At 35.9% G+C, this 19847-nt stretch overlaps 1 protein-coding gene and 1 non-coding gene across 2 annotated transcripts in view; one reads left to right on the top strand and one right to left on the bottom strand.

The window, feature by feature from the left end:
• The window catches only part of Cwf19l2 (CWF19 like cell cycle control factor 2), a 96656-nt gene that overhangs the window by 18634 nt on the left and 58175 nt on the right, over window positions 1-19847 (bottom strand). The window contains 1 exon segment of the mRNA XM_047519006.1: window positions 5519-5731. Coding sequence (XP_047374962.1) covers window positions 5519-5731 — 213 coding nt within the window.
• LOC124960817 (small nucleolar RNA SNORA66) lies at window positions 2669-2800 on the top strand. The gene has a single exon (XR_007104140.1). It is a non-coding gene; the product is annotated as a small nucleolar RNA SNORA66 (small nucleolar RNA).

Below are 19847 nucleotides of genomic sequence, written 5' to 3' on the forward strand. Positions count from 1 at the left end.
TAACAACTATGCATAACTGACAAAAATTGGAAGCAAACAGGATGGTTATAGGTGAAAGGACAACCTAATACACCACAGAATGAAGAAATGTTCAGCAATAAAAGAAATACCTATCAAGTCATGAAATATGGAATAGCACCATAAATGCATATTATAAAGTGAAATAAGTCAGTCTGAAAAGACTGCCATCAACTATGATTTAATTATGTGGCATTTTAAAATGGGTAGGAGAGACATCAAAAAGATTAAAGGATGTCAGAGTTCAGGGGAAACGGATGTCTAAACAAATGTAGCACCAGTGACTTTGGGGCAATAAAAATATATCATTTTGATATTGATGGATATATGACATTATGTATTTATTAAAACCCACTGAATTTTAAAGCACAAAGAGTGACATCTATGAGATTAAAAAAATAATTAAGTAATTCCAATAAGGAATGTAGACTATTACAAGAGAATGTAATTGTTTTATAAATGTACAAAATAACTTCAATAAAAAGAGTAGAGAGCCAAAGTCTGTGCCTAAGTAAATCTGGAAATAAGTGGAGTCTGCCGACTAAAGGTCTTTGGATATAACTGGTTTATAACCCACTACACTCTACTAAAAGTTGTTTCCCACAGGACTACAACCTAGCAATTCTGATAGAATTGAAGTGGAATGGAACAATTAAGTAAATTGATGATGGATAGTTGGAGCCATCAACAGGACACTCACTGTTGGGGTGGGAATTTATAGACAAAGCATGGAGCAGAAACTAGTATAATTCATGTGGTACTGTATTAAGAGTTGAAGATATCAATATGAATTCATGTCTAGCTTGATATACATACAGATGGTTACAAAGAGCAACCGTAATAGATACATGTATCTAGTAGCTTATACACATATGTATTTTTTACTCTCTCCTCTGAGAGGGAATAAAAGAACACTATCACAGTAGTAATGAGCACACATCTAAGTATACTGATCCTGACCATTCTGAACATTTTATAGTGCCAAAAAGTAAGAAAGGCTAAAAGATTTTTTTTTTAATGCAAAAACCCCACTGATAGGAGTATGTCAAAGGGATACTAAAAGAACTTTCAATAGTCAACACTGAACAATAAAATAAAGCAGTACTGGATTATAAGACAAAACACTAAATAAGTATCAATGAGTCCATACATAAATATTGAATGAACAAATAAATGAGGAAAAAGAGATAAAATGACCATGCAGAAAAATTCCACATAACTAATGCAGAAAGAAGACATCTCTCTACTGCTTGAGTGTGGCTGTGCATGGTGACTTCCTTCCAATGGGCAATACGAAGGGGGGTGGGGGGGACGTGAGGGGCCACAAATAATAACTTTATCATATGGAACCTGAAAAACACCAACTTGACCAGCAGATCAATGTCAACACCAACAGTGACATGTCATGTGACAGCATGTACCACTGATAAAAATGGCATTTTAGCTTTGTGGAATTCCTTCCAAATACTAAATTCCCAGTCTTATCAGACAAATTCCAATAGAGGAAAGAATGCCTAACCAGTCACAACTATCAAGATTATCAAAAATAAGGAAAGCCTGAGGAACTGTCCATGCCAAGAGGAACTGTCCATGCCAAGAGAAGCCTACGGAAGACATGGCTCCTAAATGTAACACGAAACCCTGGACAGATCCTGGAAGAGAAAGAGGACATAAGGTAGAAATGTGAAAAAAAACTATCCAGTAACAATGTAAGTAATGGTTAATCAACTATAAAAAAAAGTACTGTACTAGTATAAAATGTTAAAAATAGAGGAAACTGGCCATGGGGTATATGAAACTCTATGTACCAACTTCTCAATTTTTCTGTAAATATAAACTGTTCTAATAAATAATATACATTTTAAAATGTAAAGCATAGGGTTAAGACAAGAAGGAAAACAGAAAGCTTATTAATAATAAAAGAGGATGGAGATGTTCAGAAAGTTATTAACAGATTCTAAGGAGTACTAATATAATTTCATTAATGTATTTGGATTTAAGGTATTACTTTAAATATTACAAATTCAAGCTGAGTGAAAACTACTAAATTGCTTTGAAACACTGTTTGCTATTTCAGCTTAGGTTCAAAGCAATTCCTTAAAAACTCACCATCATATGTGATTTACTAAGGGACTATAATATAATGGGATTATATGGGATTCAGGCATTCAGATACCATAGGAAATGGATGAAATTCTTTGTAATCAATATTTAAAATATTTCTATATTGAAATATTCATAGATAAAATGATAGTTTTTAGGGCAAAGATAGCAGAATAAAACACAGGTGGGGAAGATTCAAATAATTTCAGACTTCAGAATAAAAAGCCAAGTCTGAAAAGGAAGAAACCAATTGGACAATGCTTAGAAAACTGACAGCAAGGGGAATAATTTTGGAAATGTGGATTATTTCATAGTAGAAGAAGAAAACTGAGAAGAAAGGGAAAGGGGATGTATGAGATAATACAGTAGAAAGGTGAAGAAATAGAAATGTCTATTTACTGGTTGACCATTTCCATTGGGCAGTGAAATAACAAATGCCTTCCTTAAACACAGCCTGTTATGGTTTGGATATGAAAGTTCCCCACCAAAACTCGGGTTGAAATTTAATTTCCAATGTAACTATGTTGACCTTTAGGAGGTAAACAGGGTGCAAACTCAATCACTAGCTCTGTATGATGTGGCAGTAGCTAAGGAAACCAGATTTGCTAAGTAATTGTGATGACAGGAGTGTATTAGCCCCAGAAGCTACTGAGGTAGCCCACTCTGTCCCAATACAGAATAAGAAAAATTTTAAAGAGATAATTTGGTCATGGGGGTTCCACCCTTTTAAATTTATAACATGAAACTGCAATGTTATAAAGTGAATTTGGCTTAGCTTTCTCTTGCTTCCACTCTTGCCAAGTGATCTCTTCTACCCTCCAGGCTCTCTTTACACTTTTCCAACATGCATGGAATAGCATAAAGCCATCAATAGAAGCCAAGCAAGTGTTGACACCATGATCTTAAACTTCCCTCATGTCTCAGTCAGTTTTCTGTTGCAGTGACAAAATATCTGGTAAAAACAACTTGAAGGAGGAAATACTTATTTGGGGTCACAATTTCAAAGGTTTCAGTCCATGATCAACCAGCTCATTGCTCTGGGCCTGAGGTAAGGCAAAATATCACAGTGAAAGGGCATGAGAGAGCAAAGCTGCTCAGCTTATGGTAGGCAGGGAGCAGAGAGAAGGGTTGTGTGGGTGAGGGACCAGGGACAAGATTTAATCTTAAAAGGCACACCCCCAGTGACCTACTTTCCCCAACTGGGGCTCCCTTCTAAAGTTTCTACCACCTCCCAATAATGCCATCAGCTTTGAACCCATCAATGGATTAATCCATTAATACTATCAGAATCTTCAGGATCCAGTCACTTCCCAAAAGCCCTACCTCTGAACACGGCCGCAATGGGGACCCTTCAATACATGAGCCTTTGAGGGATATTCCAGATTCAAACCCTAACACTTGTTTCCACAACTGTGAGCTAAATAAACCTCTTTTCTTTACAACTTACTCAGCCTCAGGAATTCCCTTATAGCAACACAAAAGACACAAAGATACAACCTATAAAACAGAGACTTTCAACTCGTTTGCACTCATAATACCTCTGTCTCCCTAGACACAGACTATCTTCAGTACACTAGAGAAAATGAAGTCATTAATTCAGTGTAATTCAAATGATGTTCCTGTTACAGAAGCCTGGGAAATAACAGGTATATCTGGCTGCAGTTGAGAGCCAAATTAATAGTGGATTGAACCAGTTAGGAGTTTAATTTTCGTTTGTTAAGTCCAGAGGCAGTGCAGGGCTTGAATAGTGGTTTTGTTCCGCCTTCCTCAGGGACCCCAGCTCCCTTTGCCCTTGGGATATGGTCCTCATTTCATACAGACCAAGTGCTAGAGCTCCAGTTATCACATCATTTCTTAATGTGTATTTTTATGGGGGAAATAAAAACACTGAATAAAGGCAGCCAGAAAACTCACCTACCAAAAAAAAAAAAAATCTCCAAACTTCTCCTAAGGCATTGTAGAAACATTTAAGTGTTACTTGATGTTTAATTTATTCCTATATTTTTAAAGGTATGAATGACACTAAAGGGGAATAAATATTTATACATAAGGTGATGAGTATAAAAATTTAATTGTTTATGTGAAAACCTGGAAAGGAACTTCAAAAAGCTAATAATTACTTAAGGTGGAGGTTTTATTTTTTTCTTAAATTGGTTAAATTTAAATGGAATTTTTCTGTGTGTCATTTTGATAAAGTATTGAGGAAAAGGGGAAAAAAGTGAGAAAATACAGTAAAAGAAGTTAAAGTTCAAATTGACTATTCAAATGATCTAAAAATATTAAAGACTGGGGATGGGGGACACGCACACATACATACACAAGAGTATATAAAAAAAACAAATAAATAATATTTGTATCTATTCCCTAAACTACCAGTTCCTGAAACTAGAATTCATTCTTTCAGCTTCTTAAACTATCACTTTTTCCCACTTATTCCACTTCAGTCTTCTTTCTGTTCCAAGAACTCTAAGCTTATTTCCTCACGACTTTTCACTCACTGATGTCCCTTCCTGAAACATGTTCACTCATGTCTTCATATCTCTTGCTCCTTCCCATCTTACACGACTTACTAAAATACCTCAGAGAAGTATTGCAAAGTCTACTTTTTCAAAAATTATGCTCCTCCATCATTTTATCCCATTTCCCATTTATCTGCTCTATAAAAATGAACTTTCTTAAATTAGGACAATTATTACTCCATTTACTCTCTGTTCTATTTCCCTAGATCACAATCTCCAAAAGTCTATCTGATTCTCCACTTTTCTCATAAGTAATTAGAATTTGGCATGTAACAGATAAACAAATTACTTAATGTAAAAATAAATATTTATTGAAATAAAGCCCTATTATATACTATGAACAGGACCAGATGATTGATATATGATGGTGAGCAAAAGTTACGTCTGTTTTCATGAAGCTTGACAACTAGAGTAGAGGTCTAATAATTATGTAAAACAAAAAAGAAAAGAAATATTTTCAAATTGTCAGATGTTTTATGAGGAAACAAACAGGTTTTATGGGAAATTATAGAAAGAAGGTGAAGCTACTTCAGACTGAACCCCTCTGAGGGGACTTTAATGCTAAGAATCATGTGTTACAATGTTACAAGGCTGATAAATGATGAGGCAGAATTTGAGGTCAAAAAATATGCTTGCAAGGTCCCCAGCCTTAATCACTTCCAAATAGCACCTCTCAATAAAACAGAATCACCCAAGATGTGGCCTTCATGTCATTTAAATATTTGTACTTGCTGTGGAGGAATTGTGGATGGAAAAATACTAAAACACAGAATAAACAAAGACATTCTTCAGGAATCTTATACACATATGAAGGAAGAGGCAAATCTACATATATTATCAAATCTTCTCCTTATATCAATAAATGTTATGTTTCCTACCTTAACACCTATTGCAACAATAAGGTGCTTAGGAAATTGAGAGCTGTCAAAACAATATAGACATTTTTCCATTTGTACAGCAAGACTCTGATGCTCAGCAATAGCTTTTTTCCTCTGATTCTCTTCCTCTTTACCAAGATGTGGTCTCTCAGCTGCTTTGGAGACAAACATGTCATCCAGAGTATAATAGTCTCCATCAGTTTTTCCCATAAACTGAAAAATCAATAATAGGTGGGAGAAAGAAGGCAACGGTTAATATTTTATTGTACCATAATATCCCAAAGTTTTATGATAAAACTCATGTATTAAGAAAAAGATAATTAAAATTTAAGCTTGTGGGTTGGAGAAGCTGCTCAATGATAGTGCACTTGCCAGGCCCTGGGTTTGACCCAACACTAAAAATAAGTAAAGTTTGAACTAGATCTTCAAGGGTCAATCATTATCATTATCACCAACAATATCATGACAGCTAAAGTTTATTGAACACTTGGTGCAATTCTATGCAACTGTATTATATTTTATACTCCAATGGGGGTATTATTATTTTCACTTAAGAAATAAGGAAACTGAAACACAGAGAGGTTAAATAACTACTTTAATTTCAAAAATAAGCACACACACTATATAGACATGAAACTCTGCCTTAGCTCTAGGCACCTTTGCCACACCTTCCCAACATAAACTGTGGAAAGAGTAATGCTTTTAAAACACAAATTTTATTTATGACCTTGTTTAAAACTCTTTTAAAAAGCTCTACATTACATGGATGGTCAAGTTAACTCAGTAGTGTAGGCTATGAAATCATAGACACAGAAAGACATAATGAGTAAAAAGATTTGGAAATTTCTTCAGTCAAAACAATTATGGTAAAATCAATCTCCTATCCATATACCCTTGAGCATAATTTACTCTCTGCATTCTCTCTTTGCCTTGGATCCTCACTTTACAATGATTATAACAATAATATCTACCTCTTGAGGTTATCCTCACAACACGTGTCTGGAACACCATAAGGACTCATAAACCTGAGCCTCCACTTACTACAAATCTCTTCATGAGCTGCATTAATGACCTCTACAGATACATCTGATCACACACATCTTCAAACTATGCTCTAGCCACCCTAGCCCCTAAAAGCACTGTTATGTTCAAACTTTGCACATACTGCTCTCTAACCAATTTTTCCTTCTACTTCTATTAACTATTAAATTCTAGCTTAGGTTTAGGTGTTATCTCCATGTAAGAAATTTCTTCCGTCTTCTGAGCCCCACCAAGATATAAGTGTACTACCATCAGTCTCAGGATGACGACAACGTGTACGTGCTCATTAACTTGTCTTTCTCTTTCAATACACTATGTTCCACTTAGTCTACTAAGTAAGCACCCACCAAATCTACCTTTTAAAAATTTGTCAAATGCAAAACAATATCAAGATACCTGGATCTTGAGGGACCAAGATTGGTGCCGCTTGCAAGAAGGAAAAAGGGTCTACCCAGAGCCACAAGATTAAGTGCCTAAGTAACATCAGTGAGTTCCTGTGCGACTGAGGGGCCTCCCTGCGTCTGGCGGGTAGATTTCTTGACAGGACACTGCAGGGTCAAAAGTGGAAACTATTGGGAGGTTGGGGGGGGGGGGGGGGTCCAAGATGGTGGACTAGAGGGAGTGTGCATTCTTGTCACTCTGTAACTCGGGATTCAAGCAGAGGAAATACTGTTTCTCTGCAAGGCAGTCATCACTGCCCACCAATCCCCTGCTGTTTATCCCATTAGTCCTCCTCCATCACCTGCCATCTGTCAGCATATCACCTGCCCTTTGAGTACAGACTGCTCACTGACCTCCACCTACCATCCACCATTTGCCTTCCTCTTGCCTGCCCATCACCCGTCTTTCACCTACCATTGCTTACTGCCCGACGTCCACCCACCAGTCGTCCACCTGTAGCCTGCAGAACACTCAGACCACCAGGAGATGGTCTACTGTCCACTGCTGCCTGGAAGTTCTTTGTCACAGTACCCACGGTTTTGGTTACAAGTGGTGCCACCATCATAGGGCACCAGCCAGGGCCTACAGGTATGCGGCCATGGCCGCTGCCATTTCAGGGTATGGTCACCTTGGTCCGGAGACCCAGGCCAGGGTCTGGAGATATACTGGGGTACCTGCAGGTCTGGTTGCACCTGAGGCCTTTCTGCTTGGTGTGAGTGGCTGTCATCTAGCTGCCTCTTTGCAGGGTCACTCCTTTGTGTGAGTACAGCCCTGGTGGTCTCTCTGCAAGTTGAAAGGGCACTGAGATCTTGGGACTACAGCAAGACAGGGCCTGGGAAGTTGAAGCCCAGGTCCATTAGATTGCAGCTGGATTTGTGTGGGCCCCAGTCTGAGTCTGGAAAGCCTGTGGAAAGCAGTAGACTGGGGCAGTTCCCTGCGGGGAGCACAGGTTGAAGAAACTGGAGAAAACTGGGCTCTTCCCAGCTCAGTGAGTACTGAAGTGTGCAGGGACAAGAAAGAGGACAGCTACAACAGACAACTGGAAGAGGGTGTGAGGGCATCTTCTATCAGCTCACCCACTCAGTGGGTCTGGCACTGCCCAGACTGGAGCTAACATCAAATTTCAGACAAACTCACTTATCAGCAGAGAAGGGAAGCTAAGAAAATTTATGAAAGCCAACGGAAGCAATCATTCAATTTTCCATTAAGACTTTCCCCCTTTCTTTTTTCGCCCTCTCTCATACCTCCACCATCTTTAAATCCAAATACTTTTCATGCATCAATTTATTGAGGAATGGAATGTCTCAATAGTATTTGACAGTTCTGTTGCGTATTCTTAATATTTTTACTTTTAAAAAAAATCTGTACATAATTTTTTTCTCTCATCCACCTGTCTCCCTGAATTCTCTTTCTTACTTCTTTCATACTAACAGCCAACCTCTATTAATTCCTCCCTCACTCTTACTGTAAATTTTTGCCTCTATTTTCTCTCCCTCTTCCTCATAAACATCACATCTTACACTACTTCTGTTCCCTCATTGTCCATAATTTGAAACAGTAAACCCTTTTAGCAAACTGTACTGTAGACAATAATTGAACACTTCATTTCTGTCTATTTTGACAAAACTGTAAGCACCTTAATAGGAGCCATTTGGTTTAAGGTTTAATATCGTTTGCATTGGGTGCTGTTAATATTGGTCTCCCCCTTAAGGGTGAGGTACTGGAAGCCTTCAGGGACATCATAAGACTACAGGTAGAATCTGTACTGCCTCAGCTCCATACTGCTAGATGAGAAGACTTATGCGCGCACGCGCACACACACACACACACACACACACACAAATAACAAAACAAGGGAACAAAGTACCTCAAACAAACCAAGATGTTCCACCAATACAATCCATAGACAACACACAAGAATATCAGAGGAGTTTAGAAAATACATAGATTGATCGTTGAAATAAAGGATGATATTGGACAGAAAATACAGGAAGTGAAAGATCACTTCAATAAAGAGAGATCATAAAAGGGAATCGAGCAGAAATCTTCAATATGAAGGAAACAATAAACCAAATTAAAAATTCCATGATCACTTGGAAGACAGAACCTCAGACAATGAAGACAAAATATATACTAAGTCAAGTTAAAAAACAAAAATAAACCAAAATGACCAGGAATACAAATCATATCTCAATAATAACCCTGAATGTTAATGGCCTAAATAATCGAAATGGCCTCATCAATCAAAAGACATAGACTGGCGGATTGGATTTTAAAAAAAGACCCAACAATACGCTGTCTTCAAGAAACTCACCTCCTAGGAAAAGATGTCCACAGACTGAAGGTAAAAGGTTGGGGGAAAAAAAAGTAAGTGTCACTCACACAGACTGCATAAACCAGCAGGGATTTCCATCCTCATATCAGACAAAGTGGACTTCAAGCCAAAGTTAGTTGGAAGGTTTTGATAAAGAAAGACATTTCATACTGCGTAAGAGAATCATACACCAACAAGACAAAACATTTGTAAATACATATGCCACAAACAATGGAGCACTTACATACACTGAACAAACCCTTCTCAATTTCAAGAATCAAATAGACCACAACAAAATAATACTGGGTGACTTTAACACACCTCTCTCACCACTGGACAGATCTTCCAAACAGTAACTAAACAAAGAAACTATAGAATTAAATGATACAATCAATGATTTAGACCTAACGGACATACATAGAGTATTTCACCCATCATCAAGCAAATACACTTTGTTCTCAGCAGCACATGGATACTTCTCTAAAATAGACCACATTGCTGGTAAGACTGTAGATTGGTGCAACCACTTTGGAAAGCAGTAGGGAGATTCCTCAGAAAACTTGGAATGGAACTACCGTTTGACTCAGCTATCCCACTCCTCCATTTATACACAAAGGACTTAAAATCACCATACTACGGTGACGCAGCCACATCAATGTTTATAGCAGCTCAATTCACGATAGCTAAACCAACCTGATGCCCATCAACAGATGAATGGATAAAGAAAATGTGGTACATATACACAATGGAGTATTACCCTTAAAGAAGAATAAAATTATGGCATTTGTGGGTAAATGGATGGAACTTGAGAATATCATACTAAGTGAAATAAGTCAATTCCAAAAAAACAAAGGCCATATGTTTTCTCTGATAAGCTGATGCTGATCCAGAGTGGGGGTTGGGTAGGGAAGAATGAAGGGGCTTTGGATTATGCAGAGGGGAATGAGGAGAAGGATGGGATGGTGGGGATGGGAAGGATGGTAGAATAAGACAGACATTATTACCTATATACATGTATGAAAAAGTTTTTTTTAATATCACTGTCAAAAAAATATAATGAAAAAAATTTCAATTAAAAAAAGATAACTTGGATCTTAGCAGACATTTAAAAGGATTCAAAGACATAGTAGCTCTACCCAAGTCAATTTCAAAGCAAAGAACATTAAGATAAATAAGGTCATTTCATAATGATAAATGAGTCACATCATCAAAAGGATATAATAATCCTAAAGTTTATGCAACCAATAACAGAGCTTCAAAGTACATGATATGCAAACTAACTGAACTGCATGAAAAATAGGTAAATTCATAACTCAGAGATTTTAATATCATTTTCTCTACAAATATCAGCATAAATAGAAAACCAAGAGTCATATAGAAGATTTGAACATACTATCAACCTAACTGACCTAAATGACACTGGGAGAAGAAATTCTACCCAACAACTAAACACACATTCTTCTTAAGTGCACATAGAATATACAGCAAGAAAGATGGCATTTTGGGTCATAACATAAATGTCACAATACATTTAAAAAGATTCTAATAATATAAAGTATATTCTCTGAACACAATATTAAATTAGAAATAAGTAACAAAGACCTTTCAAAAACCACCAAGTACTTAAAGAATAAATCAAACAAGTCTAACTTTTCTTTGTGGTTTGATAAAGTTATAAGAATTAAAAGAAGAAGAGGGAAGATGTCAATACTACCCTAAGTGCTATACAGATTCAATGTAGATCAAAATCACAATGATACGCATATTTTTTTTTCAGAAATGGAAAAATTCATTCTAAAATTTGTATGGATTCTCAAGGGACCCCAAATAACCAAAACAATCTTTAAAGAAAAGAAAAGAAAAAAGAAAGAAAGAAAAAAAAGAGAACAAAGATGAAAGTTCCAAGCTTCTTGATCTTAAAACTTCTCAAGACTATGAGCTGAGTGACACACACCTGTGATTTAGCAACTCAGCAAAGGGATGAGGATATTCAGTTCAAGGAGCCTCATCAACTTACTGAAGCCCTAAACAACTTAGTGATACCCTGCCTCAAAAAGAAAAATATTTTTAAAAGGGCTGAGATGTAGCTAAGTGGTAAAGTATTCTAAAAAAACTTACTGTGAAACTATAATAATCAAAACAGTATAGTAATGGTACAAATCAGACATACAAATCAATGGAAGAGAATACTGAGCTCAGAAATAACCCCATGAATATATATGGTCAAGTGATTTTGGACAAATGTGCTGATATCATTCAATGGAGAATCAACACTTTAAAAAGACCATGGTATCCATGTGAAGTGGATATTCACCTTACTCCATACATAAAATGAAGTTGGATTTTCACCTTACTCCATAAATAAAAATTAACTCAAATGAATTTTTAAAAAGGAGGAGTAGAAGGGGACGTAGAAGAAGGGTAACATGAAGAACAGAGGAAAGGGGCCAGGGGAAGGAGGAAAGGAAGAAAAAAGGAAGATACTGGGGAATGATCTTGACTAAACTATATTGTCATATTGTGTACATGTATAAATATAAAACAACAAATGTGAATATTATGTATTATTATAAACACCACTAAAAATATGGAAAAAATTAAAAATAATAATGAATCAAAACCCTAAACTTAAGAGCTAAAACTTCAAAACTCTTAGAAGAAATCATAGGGAAAAGCTTTATAACATTGGATTTGGCAATAATTTCTTCATTACAACATATAAAGAACAGTCAAAAAAAAAATAGGTAAGTCATGCTTCATGAAACTTCAAAACATCTATGCAAAGGACAATGTTAACAGTAAGAAAGCAACCACAGAATGAGAAAAAATATATATAAATAATATATCTGATAAGGGACTTATATCCCGAACATATAAAAACTCCTACAACTCAATAACACCCCCACAAAAAAATTGACTAAAAAATGGGCAAAGGATCTGACCATAGCTGTATCTGTATATCTGTATATCTGTATATCTCCAAAGAAGATATACAAATGGTCAATAAGCCAATGAAAAGATACTCAAAATCATAAATATTAGGAAAATGCAAATCAAAACCATAATGAGTTGACCTCTTCAGTCAGCAGGATGGCTGGAATCAAACAGATAACTGTTGCAAAGGATGTGGTGAAATCAGAACCCCAGACACTGCTGGTGGTAATGAAAAATGGTGCAGCTGTTTTGCAAAATACACTTGTAGTTCCTCAAACAAACATAGATAAATCAATAAACAAAGATTTATGTTACCATAAGACCCAGAATTTTCCCTTCTGGTCAAGAGAGATGAAAACATAAGTTCAGGTAAAAACTCATACATAAATCTCTATAGAGTGTTCTTCAGATAGTCAAAAGGTGAAACAACCCAAATGCTCACTGATTAGTAGATAAACTGGTATATCCACACAATAGCATATTATGCAGACTTAAAAAGGACGGAAGTACTGATGCCTGCCATAACATGGATGATCTGTAAAAACATTATGCTAAGTGAAAGAAACCCAGTCACACATGCACATTTAAAAACTATTACATAATTCCATTCATATAAAATGTTCACAACAGGAAATCTACAGAGAAAGAAAATAAATTAGTGGTTGCTTGGGGTCAATGACAGAAATGTTGAGATGATTAGGAAGTGATAACCAAAAGGTATTGGATTTCTTTTTGAGGTGATAAAATTGTTCTAAAATTGACTGTGGTAATACTTGAGCACTATATATGAATACACTAAACCACTGAATTGTACATTTATAAATGGGTGAATTGTATGACATATAAATTCTATCTTAACAAAGCTGTTTAAAAAGAGTCAGGCAGGAAGAATTAATATTGTCAAAATGGCCATACTACCAAAAGTGCTATACAGATTCAATGCAATTCCAATTAAAATCCCAATGATGTACCTTACAGAAATAGAGCAAGCAATTATGAAATTCATCTGGAAGAATAAAAAACCCAGAATAGCTAAAGCAATCCTTGGCAGAAAGACTGAAGCAGGGGGTATCGCAATACCAGATCTTCAACTCTACTACAAAGCAATAGTAACAAAAACGGCATGGTATTGGTACCAAAATAGAAAGGTGGACCAATGGTACAGAATAGAGGACACGGACACAAACCCAAATAAATACAATTTTCTCATACTAGACAAAGGGGCCAAAAATATGCAATGGAGAAAAGATAGCCTCTTCAACAAATGGTGCTGGGAGAATTGGAAATCCATATGCAACAGAATGAAACTAAACCCATATCTCTCACCATGCACGAAACTAAACTCAAAATGGATCAAGGACCTCGGAATCAGAACAGAGACCTTGCATCTTATAGAAGAAAAAGTAGGTCCAGAGCTTCAACATGTCGGCTTAGGACCAGACTTCCTCAACAGGACTCCCATAGCACAAGAAATAAAAGCAAGAATCAATAACTGGGATAGATTCAAACTAAAAAGCTTTCTCTCAGCAAAGGAAACTATCAGCAATGCGAAGAAAGAGCCTACAGAGTGGGAGAAAATCTTTGCCAATCATACTTCAGATAGAGCGCTAATCTCCAGAATCTATAAAGAACTCAAAAAACTCTACACCAAGAATGTAAATAATCCAATTGACAAATGGGCTAAAGAAATGAATAGACACTTCACAGAAGAAGATATACAAGCAATCAACAAACATACGGAAAAATGTTCAACATCTCTAGTAATAAGAGAAATGCAAATCAAAACCACCCTAAGATTCCATCTCACCCCAATTAGAATGGCGATTATCAAGAATACAAGCAACAACAGGTGTTGGCGAGGATGTGGGGAGAAAGGTACACTCTTACATTGCTGGTGGGGCTGCAAATTAGTGCAGCCACTCTGGAAAGCAGTGTGGAGATTCCTTAGAAACTTGGAATGGAACCACCATTTGACCCAGCTATCCCACTCCTTGGCCTATACCCAAAGGACTTAAAATCAGCATATTACAGAGATACAGCCACATCAATGTTCATAGCTGCTCAGTTCACAATAGCCAGATTGTGGAACGAACCTAGATGTCCTTCAATTGATGAATGGATAAAGAAATGTGGTATATATATACAATGGAATATTACTCAGCCATAAAGAATGATAAAATTATGGCATTTGCAGGCAAATGGATGAAACTGGAGAATATCATGCTAAGTGAGATAAGCCAATCTCAAAAAACCAAAGGAAGAATGATATCACTAGTAAGTGGATGATGACACATAATGGGGGGGTGGGAAGGGTTAGTGTTGGGGATGGAGTTGGGTTTAGGGAGGGGGGCAAGAATGGAGGAAGGAAGGACTGTATAGATGGAGGGGAGGGGTGGGAGGTGAGGGGGGGAAGGGAAAAAATGGCAGAATGAATCAAACAACATTACCCTATGTAAATTTATGATTACACAAATGGTATGCCTTTACGCCATGTACAAACAGAGAAACAACATGTATCCCATTTGTTTACAATAAAAAAAAAAAAAAAGAGTCAGGCACAGTGGCACACACCTGTAATCCTAGTAGTTGGGGAGACTGAGGCAGGAAGATCAAAGCCAACCTCAGCAACTTATTAACACCCTGTCTCTAAATAAAATATAAAAAGTGCTGGGGATGGGGCTCAGTGATTAAGCACACCTGGGTTCAATCCCCAGTATCAGAAAAAAAAAAAAAAAGAATTCACTTTATCCAAAGGGAGAGATATGGCCTTTGCCCTCTGCATCTCAGAAAAAATCTCTAAGCCTTCATTCAGAATGTCCTGCCTGATAAGAGTATCAGTGTTTACCTGGAAACCTTGGGCCACACTAGATAGTAAATACTAACAATGTACTTTATTAAGTGGCTTTATTATGTGGCTTTGGACCAAATACCATCTCTACCTCCAGAAAACAAACTAAGGTCATCAACATGGTCAATTATTCATATCTATGTGACAAAAGTCTAAAATCCTGCAAACTAAGGCTTGAGTAAGCTCCCCTGGTTGGCAATATTTTGTGTGGATCATCACAAATCATTCTTGGAAGAAGCACTGCATACAACTCCAACTGGGAAAGGACAACAGGAAATTTTATACTGGGAGTTCTCCGAGACTCTGTTCCATGTGTTTTTTCCTTTGAGTGATTATAATCTAAATTCTTCCAGTTTAAACAACCATAACCATGAGAACAACAGCTTTAAATAAATTCTGTGAGTTCTTCTAGCAAAATATTTAACCCAAGGGTGGTCATGGGAACTGATGAACTTACAATTGATGTCAGAAGTGAGGGTGGGTTTGGGTACACTCTAACAAGTTTAGCTAGAAGGTTAGGAACTCAAATCACAACTAGAGAATCTGTGACGAGGTCTGGGAAAGAGGTATGTGAACAGATCTCTCCAAATGGATACGAAGTAGGAAGACATTTGTGTTCTATATAAAAATACTTAAGTCACTGGCCACTCCCTCCATTGCCCCAACGAGTTTATAAACAAAGTGGCCATGCAGACATAGGAAATGTGTGTGAACACAGCAACACCAACTTCCAATCACCAAAGCAAATCTGGCTATATCCACTGCTGAATGCCTAATGTGCCAATGAAAGAGACCAATACTGAGAATCTGATATGGCATGCCCTAGAAGGATCACAGCCTCCTGGTGGCAAGGTGAACACATGAGTGCTTCCATTATGCAAAAGATGGTGCTTTGTTCTTACTGGAATAGACATCTTTTCTGGATGTGGATTTGCCTTCCTTGAATACAATGCTGCTGCCAAAACTGTGGGGGAGTTTACACCATCATGGATTCCACACATCACTACTTCTGACCCAGGGATTAATTTCACAGCCAATGGAGTATGGCAATGGCTCTGTACTCATGGAATTCTTGTATCTTACCATGTTAACCCATCTGAAGCAGCTGGCAATACAGAACAATGAAATGACTTTTTGAAGACTTAATTACAAATGCCAGCTAGGTAGTGACAATATATAAGAGTATGTAATATCCTCTGGGATGACTCTTTGCTTTCTGACCCAGTTTTACTGTGCACTGACACAGGAACCAGACACAAAAAAAGATATATACAATCATGTACAAGCTAATGAATATCTCTCTGTCTCAGTTCTTAATTATTAAATGGGATTAATACCGATACTGTCAGCTATTTATAACATTTATGTTAGTAAAGAGCCTGGCATAGAGCAAGGCCTCAAAAAAATGGTAGTTGTTATTATATTTTCCCAGATACTCCACGGAGAGTATTCTCAAATGAGGACAATTTTGTGACCAATCCCCTCCCCCACCTGGGGATATCTGGCAGTGTTTGGAGACATTATTGGTTGTCACAAGTTTGGGGCAGGAGAGGATGCTACCAGTATTGACTGGCTAGAGTTGCTAAACAGTCTATACAGATAGTTCTTCCATAACAGTTAGCCAGCCCAAAATGTCAAAAGTCCCAAGGTTAAGACACCTTTTCCCAGAGGGATTCAGAGGACATTATTGTAGCAAGTATTCTGTATTTACTACCAATAATCATCCACATGAACTGGAGACTTAAAATGAAATATTACTAATATTCTGATTAATTGGTTTTTAAATTCAGGCCTAGAGACAGAAGAACTCAGTGAAATAAGATAAATATTAAGCATACAAAAATATTAAATATTTTCTAACCTTGAAAAGTAATTTGTTTTCCCATTTTGATGTCTGAATAAAAAAAAAACCTAAAATACAACAAATTTACTTGCATCTTAGAAAAAAAAGCAAATACTAATAAGATCCTTAAAAGAAAATTGAAGGCTTTTTTTTAGTATCATTATGTAGAAACAATGGTTTGAAACAAACTTATGTAATTAATACAGCAGTGTTACACGGATTACTAACTACAGCCTAATTCTTACAAAAGCATTTTAAACTTATGATACTGCTTTTAAATCAGGTTTTTAATCAAAACTCTGAAATTATCCTGCAAAGTCCAAATCCTTAAATTCACTGGGGGAAAAGAAAAGATGAATTTGCTAATGAAATATAAATTTCATACAATTTTTGACTAATTTTTTTCCTTAAAGAGAAAAATGAATAAATTATTAAATCAGTATATTCAATTACAAAAAAATTTGGATCAAAGTCTGAGAGAAATGTCCAATGGTCCTTACAAAACACCATGATCAAGAACTGGGACGTCACTACATTGATACTTCACACCCATTAGTAGTGCCATTTTTTCTTTAATGAAGAGGAGAAGAAGAAGAAAAGAAATACTGAGGAGAATGTAGAGAAACTGGAACCCTTGCGCATTGCTGCTGAGAATGTAAAGTTATACAGCCACAATGGAAAATTGTGCTGGTTCCTCAAAATTAAACAGAACCATTATTTGATTTAGAATTCCATGTCTAGATAAAATACCCCTCAATGCTGAAAGTAGAGATTCAGATACCTGTATAACAATGTTCACAGCATTATTCACAATACCTAAATGGTGGAAATAACCCAAATGTATATCAATTAATAAATGAGTGAAAAAATAAAATACTACTCATTCTTAAAAAGGAATGAAATTGATACATGCTACAACTTGAATGAACTTGAAGATATGCTAAGAGGCAATAGTCAGGTACAAAATGACAAATATTGTATAGGATTGTACTTATATAAATTACCCAGAAGATGCAAATTCATAGAAAGAGATTGAGAGGGAGGGAGAGAAGAGAAAGACTGTGAGAGGGAAGTTACTGTTAATGGGTATAGAACATCCGTTTAAGATAATGAAAAAAGTTCTGGAAATGGACAATACTGATGTTTGTATAACGTTGTGAATGTATTTATACCATAGGACTGTATACTTAAAATGGTTAAAATCTTAAAGTAATATTTGTTATGATTAAAAAGAAAAAATTGACCCTGAACTAAAGAATGTTAAGTAGATTAATTATCTGGCACTCCCACCTCTCTCCCACTTGCTGCACCCATAAATGAGTTTCAGAAAAATGAACTATTTTGTTAAGCAGCTTGGAATGGATTCATGCCAACATCTTTTTCAGCTCCATATAAAAGCAAAATATCACCTTTCCCATTTTTTTGACATGCAAATTTCAAATTTCCTTTAGGGGATGTCACAAGAAAATGGATGATTCACATGCTTGGACTAGTCTCTCCCAAATCTAACTTCACCCTGTATCCACAAAGTCTAAGAAAGGAAATGTCTACCATGAAAACTAAAATGACCAAAGGATGTTACAAGAAGTTGCCAATTTCAATATCCCTTATCTTATTCTAATCAAATTTTTAATAAAGGTATATCACTTAATCTCTCAAAAATTTTATTAATGCTACAGTTTACTGAAAATAAAACAGTAAAAGATTAAGTTCTGTGTATTATTATGGAAACATGCCATGTGTATTTTTAAGATTACTTCCATCAGAAAATATATTAAACCCTAAAAAAGAAGTGTAATGCAGGAGTAATACAACTATCAATAGAAATACAAACTTCTTTTCTAATTCTTTTCTAATTACCTGTGAGGTTATTTTTCTCTCCCTTAACTAGTCTTCTCTTGTACCTTCCATTTTTCCTCCCCTCCAGCCCATTTTTAAGGCTCCGTCATACAAAAAGGATAAAATTACTGCCCACAGTGCAAACAAAATTAATGAGAAAAGATGTATATAGATCTCATGAAGATGTGGCAGAGTTTACGTTGCCAAGGAAACATTGACGTCTTAAATTTTAAATGGAAGAGTTTATATTTAAACAATGTTGAAGTCAATACAATGTATTTTAAGAAAGAACAAAGCATACACAACTAATTATTCCCAATACCAATAAATGACACATGCAAATTAGACAAAGACAATTAAATCTAGGCAGTAATCAACAACTATCCATTAACATGAGTCATTTGAAAGGCAGTACTGTTTAATAAAAAAAGCTGAACTGGGAGTTAAAAATGGAAACTTCTGGTGCTGCCTTTTGCAACTCATTAGCTCTGGGAATTAGGAAAGTCACTTGATATTGCACAAGTTCTTTGGTTCTCTGGGAGAACCAATTGTAAAATGTGGAAGGTTAAGCAAGATTAATAAGGTCCCTACCCAAAATATTAAATTCTTGGTTCTATGATTTCAAAGGATGATAATATATATATTAATATATGTAGAAAATCATAATATATACTGGCACATATATGGTAAGAAAATAAATGAATATCCCCTTCTTTTTCTGGATATTTCTTTTTGTTTCCTTTTTCCATTGATTATGTAGAACATATTTTTTAAAAACCAAGAAATATATAAAGTATTTAAAAAATATAATTCCCTATTCAAACAAACAAAATCAAGTTCACAATTTGTATTAGGTGCCTTTCTTTACCTGGTTATAAGTAAGAGACATTATTAAAGTTGTAAAAATACAACTGGAAAAACAGTGAATAGAACCTGAATTTTACAGTTCCAAGAAAAAGATGGTTAGTAGAAATTAAATGAATCAATATAATAAGATATCAATAAAAAGTTAAATATATGCCAACAGCAAAAGACAATTGGGCATGTCTGAATATTTACCAGAGTATCA

This window comes from Sciurus carolinensis, chromosome 11, assembly GCF_902686445.1.
Source record: "Sciurus carolinensis chromosome 11, mSciCar1.2, whole genome shotgun sequence".
Lineage (NCBI taxonomy): Eukaryota > Metazoa > Chordata > Mammalia > Rodentia > Sciuridae > Sciurus > Sciurus carolinensis.